The sequence below is a fragment of the Thunnus albacares genome, chromosome 8 (assembly GCF_914725855.1).
Source record: "Thunnus albacares chromosome 8, fThuAlb1.1, whole genome shotgun sequence".
Lineage (NCBI taxonomy): Eukaryota > Metazoa > Chordata > Actinopteri > Scombriformes > Scombridae > Thunnus > Thunnus albacares.
Window position 1 is genome coordinate 17,027,762 of NC_058113.1, and position 17,439 is coordinate 17,045,200.

A 17,439-nucleotide genomic window follows, 5' to 3' on the forward strand; every position below is an offset into this window, starting at 1 on the left:
TTGAATCCAGATATCCGAAATCCTTTTTGCCTTACCCTTAAAGTGAGAGCATATGCAACTGAAATGGCACGCGTAATTACGCATTCATTCCGCTGTAAAAAATATGCATATAATTCACTTTTAGTTTTTGTCACGACATGTATCAAAGACTTCATCAAACAAGTCTGTTCTGATAGCAAAACATGATAGTCAAATATGTCTCCACATCACAGTTTCACCCAGCTAGAGATTCCAATATCACTGAGTTTAGGGAAAAATACCCATAAGAGTTCTTTGTATAAAAACATAGATATGCTGATGTATATTGCATCTGTACAAATATACAGCCCTGATCTGCATTATCTGATGTCCAGACGTTTATCATCTCCTTTGCATATCACGTGTTTGGCCCCGGCCAATAACCTTGCGATCTTTATGTACTCAGGCGTGTTGGTATCGTTACTCTGCCGGAGTCCCTGTCTCTGTTCAGTCGAGGGGATTTTGAAAAAGAGTTGGTCGTCTCGATGTATAGGGCATGCTATGACCGCTTCATTACTCCTCCATTCGCACTGGATTGACCCGGTGATGTTTCTCTACGACAACCACTTGGATGAAAGAAGCAAGAACATGGAGGGATTTACTGGAGGCAATTTTGCTGCAAACCAGTGCAGGAATTTGTTAGCGCATCCAACCTCGCTGGCTCCGAGCACCACCTACACTGCTAGTGAGGTGCCAGTCTCTGGCATGGGGGAGCCTGGCAAACAATGCAGCCCCTGTTCTGCCACTCAGAGCTCGCCCAATGCATCTTTGCCCTATGGATATTTTGGCAGCAGTTATTACCCATGCAGGATGTCACACGGCAGCGTCAAGGCTTGCGCGCAGCCCTCTGGTTATGGCGATAAATACATGGACTCATCGGTCTCTGGTGAGGAGTTCTCGACTCGAGCGAAAGAATTTGCGTTTTATCAAGGCTATTCCTCGGGACCTTATCAGCCCAGCTACTTAGACGTCCCTGTCGTCCCTGCCCTGAGTGCTCCATCTGAGCCAAGACACGACTCTCTGTTGCCCATGGAGCCTTACCAGCCATGGGCCATCACCAATGGTTGGAGTGGCCAAGTTTACTGCACCAAGGAGCAGTCACAGTCGAATCCTCTGTGGAAATCCTCGTTACAAGGTATTTTATATGTTTTATTAACATATATAAACGCGATGCTTATTGAGAGGTGCAATAACTTGCAATAATATGTGCATGTGTTGCGTAATCTAAGTCATCATTTTTGCTTTTCCAGCTGTATTTGAAATAAAGCGTGTGAAAGATGAAAAGGAAAAAAATACAGAATTAAATAAATTTCTTTTTCAATCTATTGCAAACAGGCTGATTAAGATAAGATGTTGCTTTATTTTTTTTTCCCCACCCCACAGACACTATATCTGGTGGAGACAACTCTATCCGCCGTGGGAGAAAGAAGCGTGTGCCATACACCAAGGTGCAGCTCAAAGAACTGGAAAGGGAGTACGCCACCAATAAATTCATCACCAAGGACAAAAGGAGGAGAATATCCGCTCAGACAAATCTGACAGAGAGACAAGTGACAATCTGGTTTCAGAACAGGCGCGTTAAGGAGAAGAAAGTCGTCAATAAATTCAAGAGCTCCAGTTAGCTCTGCACTGGCGATGCTAAAACAAACTCCTGTTTTAGAAAAGGCGGACATGGATGCGCCTCAAATCCATATATAAACTGTGCTATAATTTATTACATTATGAACGGTTTCTGTGTCGCCAGAGTGGCTCTGATTTGACCTACACATTTCCTCCTTCCTCACATTTTAATTGGAAACAGTCGATGCGGCCTGTTGACAGAGGATCGGAAATGGTTTGCAACATGTTGACCAAGGTGATTCTACGTGGGATGCATGATCTCCATATAATATTCACCGAAAGATAAGACATACTGCCTCGGAGGCCTGTGCACTGTTTGCAGCTCTGCGTTTTGTTTTTTTTTATTCCACTTAATCCAGAACAGAAATCAAGGCTCCTGGAATCAGTTACGACAGCTTTCATCTTTAGACAGTGATGTAGTGGGAAACAGAAAGGTGGCCAAACTGTCACCTTCAGCTAGTGATTATTACAAAGCAAACAGACTGAGTGAAACATAATTACGAAATAACCAAAAAATGTATATCGAGAATTATGTTTTCAGCAAAGAAAATCTAAAAATCTGTGTTTACGTCGCATGTCTTTGGTGCATAGAGATACACAATTGATTTTTATTGTTAGATAAACTCTATCCCACAATTTGGAAGTTTACACTACATCCCTGCCTATAGAAATGTAATCAATCCGTTTAAAATAAGCTTTTTAGAGTTGTTTAATCAGCCCTGTAAGTGTCATATGAAACGTTATCAAACATGAGACTGGTCTGAATTTTGTGGGCCAATTTCGTTGGCTCACACTTTGTCCATATTACTGTTTTTTTTTTTTTTTTTTTTTTTTTTTTGAACACTGCGTTTTTTCTCAGAGTAACTCGCCTGTCAGCAGGCTCACCTATGCAATTTCTATCTGTCAGTCATTCAGGATTTTGCAGAAAAATACTGAAATCATAGACATATTTAAACGTGTAAATACTATCAGACTGCAACTCTATATATTCTCCCTTTTTTGACTGCAATAGCCGAAGTTTCTTGTCAATAAATGTTTGAGAGACGCGTTGTAAGCTTGTGGAGTTTTTTAATTTCACCTTTTTTTTTTTTAGTCCAATTTGGACATGGATGCTTTATCGAACGGGGATAGTCTTTGTCAGTCCCTCTAATGGTAAATGTGATTTACAAATGGTTACAAAATGTTCCCTCAACTGATGACACAGGAGGCTTTTAGGCCAACAGGCCTGTAGGAGGGAACCAACTCAAAACCTCTCTGTGTTTCCACCATTAAGAGTTTATGTCGCCATCTAGTGGCGAAACGCCGCCAGCACAGCGTAGACTGTTGTCTCTGCATCTTCCTGTGTATCCGCCCCTCCTCTCAAAAAAGCTCAAAATGTGTGGGTGGAGTGTGCGTGTGTGTGTGTGTGTGTGTGTGTGTGTGTGTGTGTGTGTGTGTGTGTGTGTATGTGAGAGAGAGAGAGAGAGAAATACCTATTAATTTATATCTACCAGCCTACTTTTTTTGTGTCAATTATGTCAACTTATACAATCAAGGTCAGAACTCAAAGCCTTATCTCTATAGTTCTATCTGTTCTTTAGGATACTATAACAAAAATAAAGGGATAGCTTGTATTATAGTAATAAGATATTTAAAATGAATAGACTTTATTGAAATAATGGCACAACAGAAACGTTGTGAGCATGACGGTGATGATGATTATATTTATTTCGTCATAGGCTAAACACCATTGGCATTATTGTTATTATTACTTTAATGTATCTCATTCAGCATTTACGTTTTATTTGTTCATAACGTGAATCGAAAGTCAGCTGACAGATCATTCATTTTAATTAATGTTCCATTGATGCTTATTTCCTCAAAAAGATAACATTAGACTGGTGGGCGGTACAGTTAGGTTGATGAAAATGCACACTGGGTGTATTTTGTACAGTGCAATGTAAGATTTTGTTTGTTTTTTTTTTATGCTTGTTTTGTTATTCATACTGATATTAATTCATCCCAATTCAATCGAAGTCTGTATAATGTAAAAGGTGCATCTATTTGCATAAATTCGTCAAGTCCACACGTGACTTGTCCTTCAAGACAAAAAGTGCTTAATGGATTTTTGAAAATAAACGGTGTCACATTTTGAAACCAAAAACTCGAATTTTACAAAGAAAATCTGCTTAGAAGAGTTAGATATAAACAGGCCCCCAAAAAGAGCTTTTTTAAAACAAAAATAACTTTTTGGGTTAAGAGGCCGCACTTCCAACAATCCCTCGACTATTACACACAATTCTTCTCATTAGTTTTCTGTAATGATATTCCGCCTAATAATTTATGAAATACTGTATCATAATTGTATTATGGTGTTAACAGCATCCAATTGAGCACATTAATATCGACACATGCGATATCAACGTATTGGATTCATTCACAGAATTGTTTCAAACAAAAAATATCAGAATACCAGAACCAAACAATAACCGGCAGGTTGCGAGTTCAATTCCTCTGTCTGGCTGGATCGGAAGGATGGGTTTGTCCCGTTCAAAAGGGAACAATTGTCTCAGTAAGAAGCAGCAACCCCTCAACTCTGTCATACATGTAGCTGCTGGCAGGATAGTTTCGCAAACGAGCAGACAAGTTTATTGCTCAAGAGCACTTGGAGAGGCCAAGTTGGGCCTCTGACATATAATTTCATCATTTAAGACATTCTTAATGTTTCCTAAGCACTTTGATCGCTTTCACTCTTCCACTTTTTTGGGGGGAATGATGGCGATCATGTTGGTGTTAATATTCTTCTACCTTACTGAGAAAGAGTCCCGTTAGAAATAACTGTTGATCACTTTTCACCCTTTTGTTATTCTGTGTAACTGGTCCCCCAAACAGCCGAACAAGTTAATGCATCTCATTATAAAAATGTCCCATGCAGGCCTGAGTGGATCACCATAATAGTTCTAACAGCATATAAAATGATTATTTAATAATCATAATAAGTGAAAATTTGTACTCTTGCTGAATTTAAACTGACATTATGCAAAGAAAGAGCCAATATATGACACAACTTAACGAAGAATGGCTCAGTCTGAGGAAATTAAAGCTTCACAAAACTGAAAATTATATCATGAAATATCTTTTGTGTTTTGTGTGCGTGTGTGTGTGTGCGTGTGTGTGTGTGTGTGTGTGTGTGTGTGTATTTTGTGTGTGTGAGTGTGTGTGTGTGTTTAACGTTGTTCATTGAACTTCAGACAAAGACGCAAATCTTAATTGATGAATCAAATAAACTTAAAGGCAAAGTGCCCCCCCTCCTCTCCCCCCCATTGGTCGGAGTAGGCATTCACATGATGCCAGCAAAATAATTTCCCCTTTATCTATACAAATAAAGCTTTTTTAAATGATTTTTCCCCTTTCTTTAAATGACTTTTTTCACATTTGTCGAAGCCAAACACGATTGGCGATTGTTATTCTTAATATAGCCGAGCTGTCACCGCTTTATAAGATCACGCAGAACTGAATTAGCCAATTATAGCATGGAAAATAACAGCAGAGCAGGTCAAAGTGAAGACAGACAGGTATTGTGATTAATGTGTGATTCATTTCAAGCTATTACAACTGCTGCCTCTCACGATTCGGTTACATAATGTTCGACAGCCTGAGATTCATATGCGAGATTGAATTTGTGAATCAAAGTTTAATTAAGGTTTTTAAGTGGTTGTATTTTACAACCACAGCTTCAACTGTAAACACCCCCAACAGCATACTGCTTCCGGAAAAGCAACCCCCCCCCTCGCCCCCTTCCTCTTCCTCCTTCTCCTCCACACACACACACACACACACACACACACACACACACACACACACACACACACACACACAACTCCCCCTCATCCACTTCACCTCATTGGTAAGCAGATTGTTTGTGTACCTTTCATAGAGTCCACATAGAGGCTCATACACGTGTAGGGAAAATTAAAGACATATTACCTCCATTAATGAAGCCAATCAGGTCACTATTTCTCAGTCATTTATAAATAAATGTGCTTTTCTTCATCCCAACCTCACATAAACATTTACAAATTGTGTTGAAAGAATCACGAGACAAATAAGCGTTAATATAAGTAGTAAATCAATTTGTTTATTTCTCTCAAGTCATAAGAAAATCTAGAAAATTGAAGACATATCAAACTTGTTTTCTTGCCACACAGTTTGGTTTCCTCTGGAACTTTTTTTTTTCTTCAAAGGTACTGTCCATGATAGGAATATTAACACATTTAAAACACCGGACTGAAACCTGCTGACAATGCTTTATTGATTTACAGCTGTTTAAATTCACAGGCAAACTATATTTGAGTTGATAATGCTTTCTGCTGCTGGTAAAGGCGTTGTTTACACCAGCAATCCTTGTAAATAAACAGCCCCCCCTCCCCCCTTTTACACTAGATGAGTAACACAAAAATAGCTTCTTTTTCAATTATTACTCAAATGATTTAGTTATGTGAATACATGTGTAATTAATTCAGTAAAATATTACCCATTCCTCTTTAATTGGACATATTAAGTGGCACCGTTTGCCTAAAATATTAGAAAGTGTCTCCTTGTGAAATCAACTCAGGGAGCAGGAAAGGAAGAAGGCGCACAGCTTCTCAGGCAGTTAAGTTGAAGCACATTCCTCCTCAAGTATCGACAAAAAAATTCTGTGAAAGCAAGAAGACTGTTTTTATTTTCACATCCCCTTTAGCTGCCTCCTGACACCCATATCAGCCGCCACTGGGATAAATATATTTCAATGTGTTGAGCTTTTGACTTTTTTTCCCCGCACAAACTGAATAAATATCATGTATTTCTCCAGAGGGTGGTACTGTGGCACAGAGCCAGAGGACTTTTTTTTTGAATTTCTATCTTTATTTCAACTGAAGCTCTTCCATGTGCTTGTGTCAGTGTAATGTACATGCGTGTCTTTTAATGTTTTGGTAATGTAAAGTCAGTACAATTAACTTTTTATACAAAGTATTAACCCACCTTTTAAAGTGACATTAATCCACGACACATTTTATTCGGCTAAATTATAATTTTGAGCTTAAAGGCTAAGATTGAGCCATAGAAGAAAACGAAATTAAAGGGCTAATGGAAATATATTTTTGCGCATTAGTTTTCCTTATTATGATAACTGGCTGGAGGTCAAGGCTTTTTGTTTACAGCCTACATGTTTATTATCAACATAATCCCAGTGACGCTGCCTCACTTAGATGAATGTATTAATACACATTTGTGTACAATACACATCCAAATGTTTGTGGATGAAGCTGTTTGAGAAGCGTCCTGGACGAAGGAGGCTTAATGTGACAAACTAGGCCACTCCTGCAGCCTCGGCCTAAAGGCTGAGCTGAGCTTATATGACTGAAAAAAAAAATCACAAAGGAATAAAAATAGGAATCAAAAAGAAAAGTATATTATGTAAGACAAATTTGATCGCCAAATAAACAGCAGTTATATAACAACACCCTGCCCGCTGAAGTCAAAAAGCAAGCCACCTGGGCGGAATGAAATATTACGCAGCCTCTTAATGCTTCCCGGCAGATGACAAATGCAGTCTTTGAAGTATGAAAAGTAGATTTGGACTAAATTTAAAAATTGGCTGCATAACAGGATTAGTGATATGTGACACATGCACCCACTTACTCAGCAGCGATGACAAATGAAAATGAATTGTAGAGTGGGAAATAGCCCGTGTCCAAGGGTTTATATTGGGCACTGCATAGAGAGAGCGGGCGATGTAAAGGCTGCAGCCCCTTCGGCAAATACTTTTATTATTCATAGCCTATAAACAACACCTGTATGTTTACAATAAATGTTAAACGCATGTTTTGTCGTGACTGCGTACATGTCAGCCGATTACTCTCATTCAAGCTATGCATGTGGCCATTTTTCTAGCTTTTATCCCAACATTTTAGAATTGCACAAGATCAATCCTCCATGCGTTTAGTCTTAAAAGTAAAATTTGCATGAATGTGATGGTTCAGTTCAAGCACACGTGACAATGAACCATATGGACATTTATCAACTTTTACGCGTAAAACAGACAAACCGGCGCGCAATTAAACATTTTTTGGGCATAATGACGTTTTCACCTGAGTCGAGATGGCATGCGGTAATGCTCCTGAAAATTATGTTCCAGACAAACACATAGCAACCACATAAGATTGATAACTAAGCCTATCTTTAAAGGCTATTGTCTTTTTTGTCCCTGGGTGCCAAACTGGACTGATGCCTGACAAAAGTGCAGCATGACTCACATTACTCCGCCACTTGTGGACCAGATTGGTCTATATATAGCCAGAGGAGCTATATTGAACACAACTGACAGACGAGGAATTAATTCCTACCATGTACTCAATGATAAAATCGTTTAAAAATAGATTATATATATGAAAATAGCTTCCAAAAAAGCGCATGTGTGGTACAGGCCCAAAGTTTCTCAACAGAACTTGCATTAAACGCATTTTGTGCCACAAGAAATAAGCCTTACATCCGTAGCAAAGTCTATCTTGTTGCCTTCTGGTGGAAAAATGTGATCCTTGTCTTTGAAAGGTTTCAGACGTCTCCTCAGAGGTTAAGGTTAGGGTTAAGGTGAGGGTTATGTTTAAAAACGAACTTAAAGGTAAAAATTTGGCAGGTTAAGCATCTTCGCTTGGAATCGGATATAATTCCTTTCTTTTTCCTTCCTTGTAGTTTGGTTATTAAATAGTATCAGTCTACAGGCAGTTGGAAGTAGCTCTGCTGATCTGCAAAAAGAATGAACCAGTGTGTAAGATATGAAGCTCTTTCAAAATTGCCCAAAACGAATCGATGCAAAATTCCCCTCTCAGTATTTTTCCTTTCCCATACAGCCAAAGGTCCACTTTATAAACTCATTGACTCATATAGCCTACGTTGAGGCGTAGGCTATCTGTCATTTTGTGCCAGTGGTCACATGGCTTTGGCCCTCAGGAATGGATAGAGATGGATCCCCACGTCAGCTTGTACGTCTAAGGATTTCTGCTCCACCAATCTGCCTCAAAGTGACTGGAGCGCAGCGCCGCGGAGGAACTATGAGAGGATTATTGTAGGACGTTTCCAACAGCAGAATATGGATTTTGATGAGCGGGTCTCTGGGTCTAATATGTATTTACCGAGCTGCACTTATTACGTCTCCGGAGCAGACTTCTCGGGTCTCCCTCATTATTTAACCCAGAGCCAGTCCTCTTGCCCCATGGCATACTCCTACCAGTCCTCAGCTCTGCCACAGGTCCCGTCCGTGAGAGATGTGGCTTTCAGAGACTATGGCATTGATACTCCCAGTAAATGGCACCACAGCAGGGGGAGCCTATCCCACTGCTATACTGAGGACATCGTGCACAGGGACGGCTGGACGAGCCCGACCTCAAGGGGGGGAGAGATCCTGGTGAAAAGCGGCTCCGGCGCCAGCCACTCCAGCTCGCACCCGACGCCTGGCTTCTATGGCAGCGTTGGCAGGAACGGCGTCCTGCCGCAGGCGTTTGACCAGTTTTTCGACACTGCCTACGGGAGCGCAGAAAACAGCACAACACCGACAGGCACACAGGCAGCAGACACGGACAGACACGCCGCCAAAACAAGCCCCGCTCCGGCTCACCCGGGCTCGGACACGGCAGAGAGCTGCAGCCCCAAGTCGTCCCCCGGCCACAGCGAGGAGAAGCAGCGCAAAAACAGCAGTGAGTAGCGCCGCTTAATGCAAGAAGGAGCAAAATCTAACGCGTTGCTCTTAAAGCTTTTTATATGCTGTTTTATAAGCACGTAAGGTTTATGGAGGGCCTGCAGATTTACCCTATAACAAAACTATGTTATAAACGACAAGATCACGTGCTTGGGATTGAAATTGGCCGTGAAGAATTTGGCGTTTAATTTGTAGTTCACACAAGATCTCCACTTTTCCCCTCAGATGTGAGTTTAAATAGGCATAGACTATTTAGTCCGTAAACTACATTTATATACTAGATAACAATGAACACCATGAAAAATAATAATGTAAATATTTAAAAGTATATATACACACACACCCCCTGTTTTGTCTATGTATTTATGACACATTAGATCATTATATTTATGTTTATGATGTATATATATTTACTTTACATTTGATTTACTCTGTGTTGACAAAATGGGGCAACTGGGGCACTTTAATCTGACTTTGGACAAGACTTTAGGTTTAAGACTTGCTCTCTATTTAAAGATAAACATTGACAAATTCGCCGGCTTTGCAAGGATTTAATTCAACAGTTTCCATAAAGGAACATGCCTCACTAACACTGAAATAACAGCTCTTTACGCACAGTGAAATCAAGAGCGGACAGTATAAGCATATCAGATACTTGATACTCCTGACTGTTTGGTTTAGGCCCATGCCCTCACTCTTGAAAACCAGCCAGTGTGGTTTCACTGATTTCAGTGAGTTTTCATAACTTCCGACATGCAGTCTTTCATGCCCAACATGTGCCACTATCAAGTGCAGTCTCTGTTTACAATTCTCGGTCCTGTAGGCCTGCGAGGAGGGAAACACTTGAACTCCTCAGCACTTGTAGACCACCACTGCTGTGTCAAAGCAAGAAATAGATGCATGATTTCATGTTGCCATATCTGATGAGGTGACCTTTGCCTTTTTTTTGTTGTTGTTGTTGTTGTTGTGTTTCAGGTGGCCAAAGGACGCGCAAGAAGAGATGTCCATATTCAAAGTATCAGATCAGGGAACTGGAGAGGGAATTCTTTTTCAGCGTTTACATCAACAAAGAGAAGCGTCTGCAGCTCTCGCGGATGCTCAACCTGACAGATCGCCAGGTCAAAATCTGGTTTCAGAACAGGAGGATGAAGGAGAAGAAACTGAACAGAGACCGTTTACAGTACTACACCACGAACCCCCTGCTATAAAACTGAACAAAGACTGTGACTGCATGGCGTGCAGCCATGCACCCCTCATCTAGACAATACCCACATCTCACCTGGACAGGATGACGATTTTTTTAATGTGCCAGACTCCATAGAGAATTCTACTATTTATACACTATTTTGTCATTAAACACTCTGGCTCTATTATTATTATTATTATTATTATTATTATTATTATTATTGATAAGATTATTTGGCCTATTTTTTTGCTTGTCCAAACCAAGCGACAATTTTCCAAATTTTAAAGTTACATGGTTGCGTGTATAGTGTGCTTACGCGGAAAACCAGTTAAGCCTAAATTCTCTTCATGTTATTTGTGTCATTGATAATAAAATAATTACTGTACTCACACAGAGATTACTGTACTGCATTTACCAAAAAAGTCTTAATTTTCCTTTAAATGAAAAATGTTATTTGTTCCCCAAATTTACGCACGCACACGCAACTTTTGTGACCAGAAATATTCACAGCAAACTACTGTTCGTATTTTTTCCTTTTTTTCTCCTCTTAATCTTTTAATTTTATTGTACAAATACAACTCCGGTGACTGGAAATCATTTTATGTGTTTTGGAATTACTAACAGCTTTCATCTGACATTGTTTGGCGATGATCAGCTCTTCCAAAATTCTTGGTCAATCTTGCATATTGCCAAAGGATGAGTTGAATCATCCCACTTCATTCGTCTCATGCATTTTCAGTCGGATATTCAGTGATATTTAACATCTGCGTTTGACCTCACAGTACAAGTGCTTTGTTGAGCTTTTGCCCGTAAAGTTGGATTATTCTCTAAGTTTATCTAAAGGGCAAACTGGTGATAAAAAGAGTAAAAACCTCAAATGAAACATAATCCCATATTTTGTTTTATATGCCAGCACGTGGATCGTATCAGATGCATGATGTCTGATGCTTTTTTTATTACCTCATGGCTAAGAAATAGGATCTGCTGCAGTTATAATTTGATATCCATTACAAAGGGTTCATTCCTTTCTGGGGCGATGTGGAAAGGCTGATTTCTGACCTAACATGCCTGTTAGGGCTTACTGAAACAATCTTGACACTTGTTTGAATGCATATCTGACACACCGTCTCTTTCCAAAAGAAGGCGGTATAAGACCATGTTCGATTTATCCACTAAAAAAAAGTCATCCATCAGTCATATTTAGATGGAATAAAAAAAGATGGACAAACTCCAGATCACTGCTCCAATTATCCCTAGCTGTTTGATCATTTATCTGGAGTTGATTCATCCTAACAGCCTGTATCAGTTTGATACTAAATAATCAGGGAGTGAATTTAGGACAAGACGATTTATGTCCACTTGAAAAGGAGGGCAAATTGAAGGCCGCGCACATAAAAAGATGGGTAGAAATTGGGTTCAGGTGGCTTTATCCACCACCAGGCCTCTGAAAACAGCTTGAATGGCCTGCCATAAGCTAATAAGGGCCCTGATGCCCTTCCTTACACCGTGCATCCTGTGAGGCTCCCAGGAATTCCGCTTTGATTGCTGCACATCCTCCCAGTTGCTCCAGTAACTTGGCCATAAAACGCAGATTCGTCTGGAGCATTTGGAGTGTAGTGCAATAAAGCGTCTGAGACCAAGGTTATTAACTGTGACTAAGGGGCTGAAAAACAACGGCTGGGAGCACTGAAAGCTTGTGTTCACGGACCTTTCCGGCGTCATTTGTTTCAGCATCTTACCGGGGTAGGAATATTCTGCATTTGCTAGTGTGTTGCGTTGCAGCGTGTGTAGGTTTGCCGTCCTTCGCCCACTAGGTGGCGCTCCTCAGATCAATGTCATTGCCGTGAATTGAGATATAAAAGAAGTTTGACTCATCGCTCAGCTGCTTTAAGATATGTCACCACCTCAGGATTTCATTGTAAAGGTAGGCACAGAAATATTACGGTGTGCTTTTTATGACTGGGTTCTTAATGTGATTTAAGGAAGTATGTCTGGTTCATCTCCACCTGAAAAACACCACGAAGACGCAGTTTTTCATCGTAGGTGCAGATGTTGAAATGTATAAGCGTTCCTGGCAACATGTGGAGAAATAAATAGTGCAAGAAAAGATGTTTGAACATCAAATTTAATGCGGGTTCTCAGGTTGCAATTTTGCAAACGCTATAGGCTTGGAGTGCGCAATAAAGGAGTAGGGCCTATACTACAAGCATTTTGTGGCCCACTAACTTTTATAATCTCTATACGGTTTAAAATGTACAACAGACTTCATTTTATAAACACTGTATTGGATTTATGATGTTTAATTGTTATGTTTACATTGTCGTTTCATTTGGAGGACTTGGAAAAAATGAAAAACCAAACAAACTTGGATTCTCCTTTAGATCATTTGTTCACTGTAAATATTTTGATGCAGCTTGTTGCATCCGTGTGTGTGTGTGTGTGTGTGTTTCGTTGTGAGTGCTTGTGCCTGCGCGCTGGCACAGAAAGACACAGAGAGACATTTTGACACAAAACAGCCACAATGGGATTTTCATTAAGTACTTAACATTTATTTGAAAAAGAATTAAATTACTTTTAAAAAAAGAAGAAGATTTTCTTAATAAAACGTATAATCATATATAACACTCAAACTTTATGGGAATAATAATATAAGAACAGCCCACAGCGCACATCACAGGAAATAATCCAACAGGGTTAATGATTATTATCATTCATTGCAGCCAGACTGCTGCACGTTTGACGCCATATTAAATAGCTGTACATAAACTGTAGCTCAGATTTCTGGACTTCAGGAAAATGGAGGTGGCCGGCTGTTGTATTCCAGCGTAATCTGGAGACTTTTTGTTAGACTAGCTTTTAGGCCTGTGCGCTAAACTGCTGACCCTATTGACGGTCTTTTAAGGAGGCAATCTTTGACGTAATTTGACGAAATTTCACATATTGTAGCAGCGCAGGCGAACGATTTGTGTTTACTAATTGTTGCCTGAAATGACTTGAGCCAAAATATCCACATTTCATTTAATGGCAAGGAGGGAATTGTAGGTTTTCAAGAAATGATGGATCCAGATCGAATTACTGGTCTCGATTATTTTCAATTAGGACTAAATAGCTATTATATATCACCAGCCTTCCTTTAGTTTGTGTGTGATACGTTCGTACGTGTTACAGCCGAAATTCTATGCTAACAAATTGTAGTTTTGTATGATGTTCTATTGTATTTTCTATTTTTATTTTCTGTCTAGTCGTTTATTAATATGTTTTTTTCCCATTTCATCTCTAAGGACATATATTGTATCCAACTACTTTCTATGAAGAACGAAATAGTGAAAGTCTTGAAACGTAAAAAAACAACAACAATGAAATTTTGCGTATTTTACTCGTAAAATGGCTGGTAGGAGGGGTAAAGTGAATTTAGTAGAATGGGCTTTAATATAGGCCTGTTCTTAAGATAATAGTGTGTGTGAATGTGTGTGTGTGTGTGTGTGTGTGTGTGTGTGTGTGTGTGTGTGTGTGTGTGTGTGTGTGTGTGTGTGTGTGTGTGTGTGTGTGTATTAAGGAGATAATAACAACATTTATATGGGAATTTTAATCTATTCAGTAAAAAAAAAAGAAGCAAGAAAACAAACCAACAGAACGCCATCCTGTCAGTATTAGGTAGGTGACCATTAAGAAACATGCAGCTCTACAACTGTGCCACTTAGTTAAGTGAGCCTGCGTGTCACCTTTATAAATGCTCAACAGTGCCTGTGCAGTAAAAAACAAAAAAAGGTGTCTGGATGCAATCGTGACATTTTCACCCTCAATATTCACACCACAATCAGATAAGCTCGAGGGCTCAAAGAAGTGGCTTTGTAAAAGTCTGAGCAGCATAATATGGTAAGATGAAACCTACTGCTGCTGCTGGACAGTCCATGAGGAGGTACATTTTTTAAAAAAAAGATACTGCAATAGAAATAACCAGAGCAGCAAAAACAAGGTTAAGAGTCCCTCGACCAAAGAGTCACACAGGACCTTTTTGGATCTTTGATGCACCCTGAGCTTCTCAGAGGCACCTCTAGAACCCTTCATTTTTACAGTGCTGTAAAACTGGCCATAAAGCTATGCATTGTACATAATTGTTAGGGACAGCTTTCAACTACTGAGTTGTCAAATAGGGGTTGTTGTTAAATTTACATAGGCAGCTCTGGGCTTATAGGTGGTGACTGAAGCTCAAAATCCGAGATTCAAAGGAGATTTAAAGATTTTACCTATACCCTCGGATGCACGACGTTCCCCCCACAGTTTTCTTTACTTAGCCTAAAACAAAATATATGACACAGTGGAGCAGCCTGGTCGGACTGGGAGGAGTCTGTAGTCTCCTGGTGTTTTAATTGGCTGCAGGCTACAGTGAGAAGCGTGAGTATCAGTAATTATTCAGCAATGTTTTGCACAAGAAATGTCAGCCAGAAAGGGCTATCTTCATCCTCCGTCAAATTATACCACAACGATGACATGCCCCAACAACCAAGCTGGAAATTCGTTTTTCGTGGACTCTTTAATCAACGTGAGAACCGACAGTGGTTCATATTACCAAAGTAACGGCGTGTATTTGCCACCGGCGGCGGAATATTCATATGGACTCTCGGGTGGCTCCTGTTTCCCGGGGATCGGTAAGCGCAGCGAGCCAAGTACCCAAAGCGTGATCCCGTCTTCTACGCCGTATGTTCAAGGGATGGAAACGTGGCTGGAAACGTCGAGATCATGCCGGGTGGATCAACCGAGCGGCCAGCATATGCCTCAGTGTTCGTTCTCATCGAGTATAAAAGAGGAGAGCGCGTATTGCCTTTATGAGTCTGACAAATGTCCTAAAGGAGCAACAGTAGATGACATTTCCTACTCGGCTGCATCATGCCCGGTTACCGGCAACACCGTGCCCGTCCCCGGCTACTTCCGCTTGTCTCAGACATACACGTCCTCCAGGCTTTACCATGATGTCCAGCCAAACATGAATCACTTTGCTCTGCAGCGATCTGCCCGTTTGGACACCCAGACCTCTCAGCCACCGGCTGCTTCTGCGGAGCCGGAGCGGAGGGAGAGCCACGAGGAGGCGCCTGTCCCTGAGCCCTGCGTCCCGGCCGGAGAGGAGGACAGCCGCCTCTCCTCGGAGGGCTCATCCTCCCCTGAGCCCGCTGAGACATGCAGTGCTGAGTGTCCAGAAAAGCCCGTAAAAGGTGAAGAGTCATGCATTGTAAAAATAGGCTTCAGAAAAAGGACATAATAGCTTTTAGGTTTCCATTCTTTTTTTTTTGTCCAACCAATGATTTCTAACAACAGACGGATGCTTGAGTGTATGCGCGCTGATTCGCTATTGCAGGATTAATATTTAGGTTAACAGCCAGCCACTCACAGGTGTGCGTTTATCGAATATTTACCGGTTTGCCAGGCATGAAGCGAAATAGCTGACTTTAACCAATCAGAGCCGAAGATCAGAGCTATTGTGCTCCATGGCTGCTTTTTTTTTTTAAAAAAAAAAGATAGCTATTAGGCTGCTATTGCTACTGCAAAGCTATTTTAAAACGGGCCTCGTGGATTTATTTTTACAAGCAACGATATGAAGTTTTTATAATTGAAAATACAGGAATTCCACACGTGTGTTTTAAATATTACGAGGCTTGTATTACTCTGTTATGACAAGGGAAAGCAAGGCCAATCCAATGTAGTTCATTTTGTCCTGTGCTGGATTCTGATGTCAGTTGTCCCCTCATCAAAGGCACAGGCCTTGCCATAATTTCAGCAGGCTATGTTTTATGTCTTAATAAAGGTGCAGTGGGCTACAGGCTCCTGTGGTTAAAGCTGCTTAACGGGGCAAATGGCAGTTTCTGGTAAAATGCTGAATTGCAAGTCTATGGGGTATTCACGGAAATATTTCTTTGTGCGTAACACTGTAGTAAAAATCACACAGAGCACAGAAAGCATTCATTAGTCGTATATATACCGAACACTATCTTCAGTAGCTTGCAGTAAAAATAGAATTTTATTTGTTTGACAGTTTTACTATTTTGGTTTTTGAATCGTATTAGTCTTTAATTTCTAACAAAGATTTGATGCTTCCCTCCAGGTATGATGGTGTTTGCCACACCTGTTGCCTAACATCCTGTATCACTTTCATTGTAGGAGATGGGAAAATGGAAAGTACAGCTAACTGGCTCACAGCGAAGAGTGGCCGAAAGAAGCGCTGCCCCTACACCAAGCACCAGACTCTGGAGCTGGAGAAGGAGTTTCTCTTCAACATGTACTTGACTAGAGAGCGTCGTCTGGAGATCAGCCGCAGTGTGCACCTCACTGACAGGCAAGTCAAAATCTGGTTCCAAAACAGGAGGATGAAACTGAAAAAAATGAGCCGGGAGAATAGGATCCGAGAGCTCTCCAGCAACTTCAGTTTCTCATGAGACTGTCTGGGTCTTTGGCGCCCTCCTCCATCCATGGCAAGGGCGCCTGTGCAGAGCCCCCCCACCCACCCAACTGTGAGAATGTCCATGGAAAAACAGGACCCTACTGCTAACTTATTGATTGTTGTTATTTGAAAAAATGTTATTTTCACGTCTGTTTGATTTTGTCGTGGATATGTATTTATAAATGGCTACATTTGTAACGTTAATCCGTTGTGTTTTAAGTGTTCAGAATGTGACCACAATGTTTCAGAGCTTCAGGCTTGTACATATTGTATATTCAACCTGAGTGAACCATTGGAATTTGCATGCTGGACCAACCCTTGGGATACTTGTGTTACAGTTACACGTAGGCCTTTATGTGACGGCTAAAGAGCCCAAGAGATTTGATGAATATTTGCACATTTTGCTGGTCAAATTAATAAAGCCATCACTGCAACTGCAGACTTCTTATTTCATTCAGAAACTGCGCG

The 17,439-nt window shown here is 40.6% G+C and overlaps 3 protein-coding genes across 3 annotated transcripts; all 3 read left to right on the forward strand.

Moving 5' to 3' along the window:
* Positions 1-483: 483 nt before the first annotated feature.
* Positions 484-2,633, forward strand: hoxa13b (homeobox A13b). The gene is made up of 2 exons (XM_044359417.1): positions 484-1,153; positions 1,402-2,633. Exons 1-2 carry the CDS (start codon positions 520-522, stop codon positions 1,638-1,640), a joined length of 873 nt encoding a protein of 290 aa, XP_044215352.1. The 5' UTR covers positions 484-519; the 3' UTR covers positions 1,641-2,633.
* A 5,987-nt stretch (positions 2,634-8,620) lies between these two features.
* Positions 8,621-11,135, forward strand: hoxa11b (homeobox A11b). Its single transcript, XM_044360334.1, has 2 exons — positions 8,621-9,350; positions 10,328-11,135. The coding sequence occupies exons 1-2, from the start codon at positions 8,747-8,749 to the stop codon at positions 10,558-10,560; spliced, it is 837 nt and encodes a 278-aa protein (XP_044216269.1). The 5' UTR covers positions 8,621-8,746; the 3' UTR covers positions 10,561-11,135.
* Positions 11,136-14,759: 3,624 nt separating this feature from the next.
* hoxa10b (homeobox A10b) lies at positions 14,760-17,405 on the forward strand. The gene is made up of 2 exons (XM_044360333.1): positions 14,760-15,748; positions 16,692-17,405. The coding sequence occupies exons 1-2, from the start codon at positions 14,974-14,976 to the stop codon at positions 16,964-16,966; spliced, it is 1,050 nt and encodes a 349-aa protein (XP_044216268.1). The 5' UTR covers positions 14,760-14,973; the 3' UTR covers positions 16,967-17,405.
* The last annotated feature ends 34 nt before the right edge of the window (positions 17,406-17,439 follow it).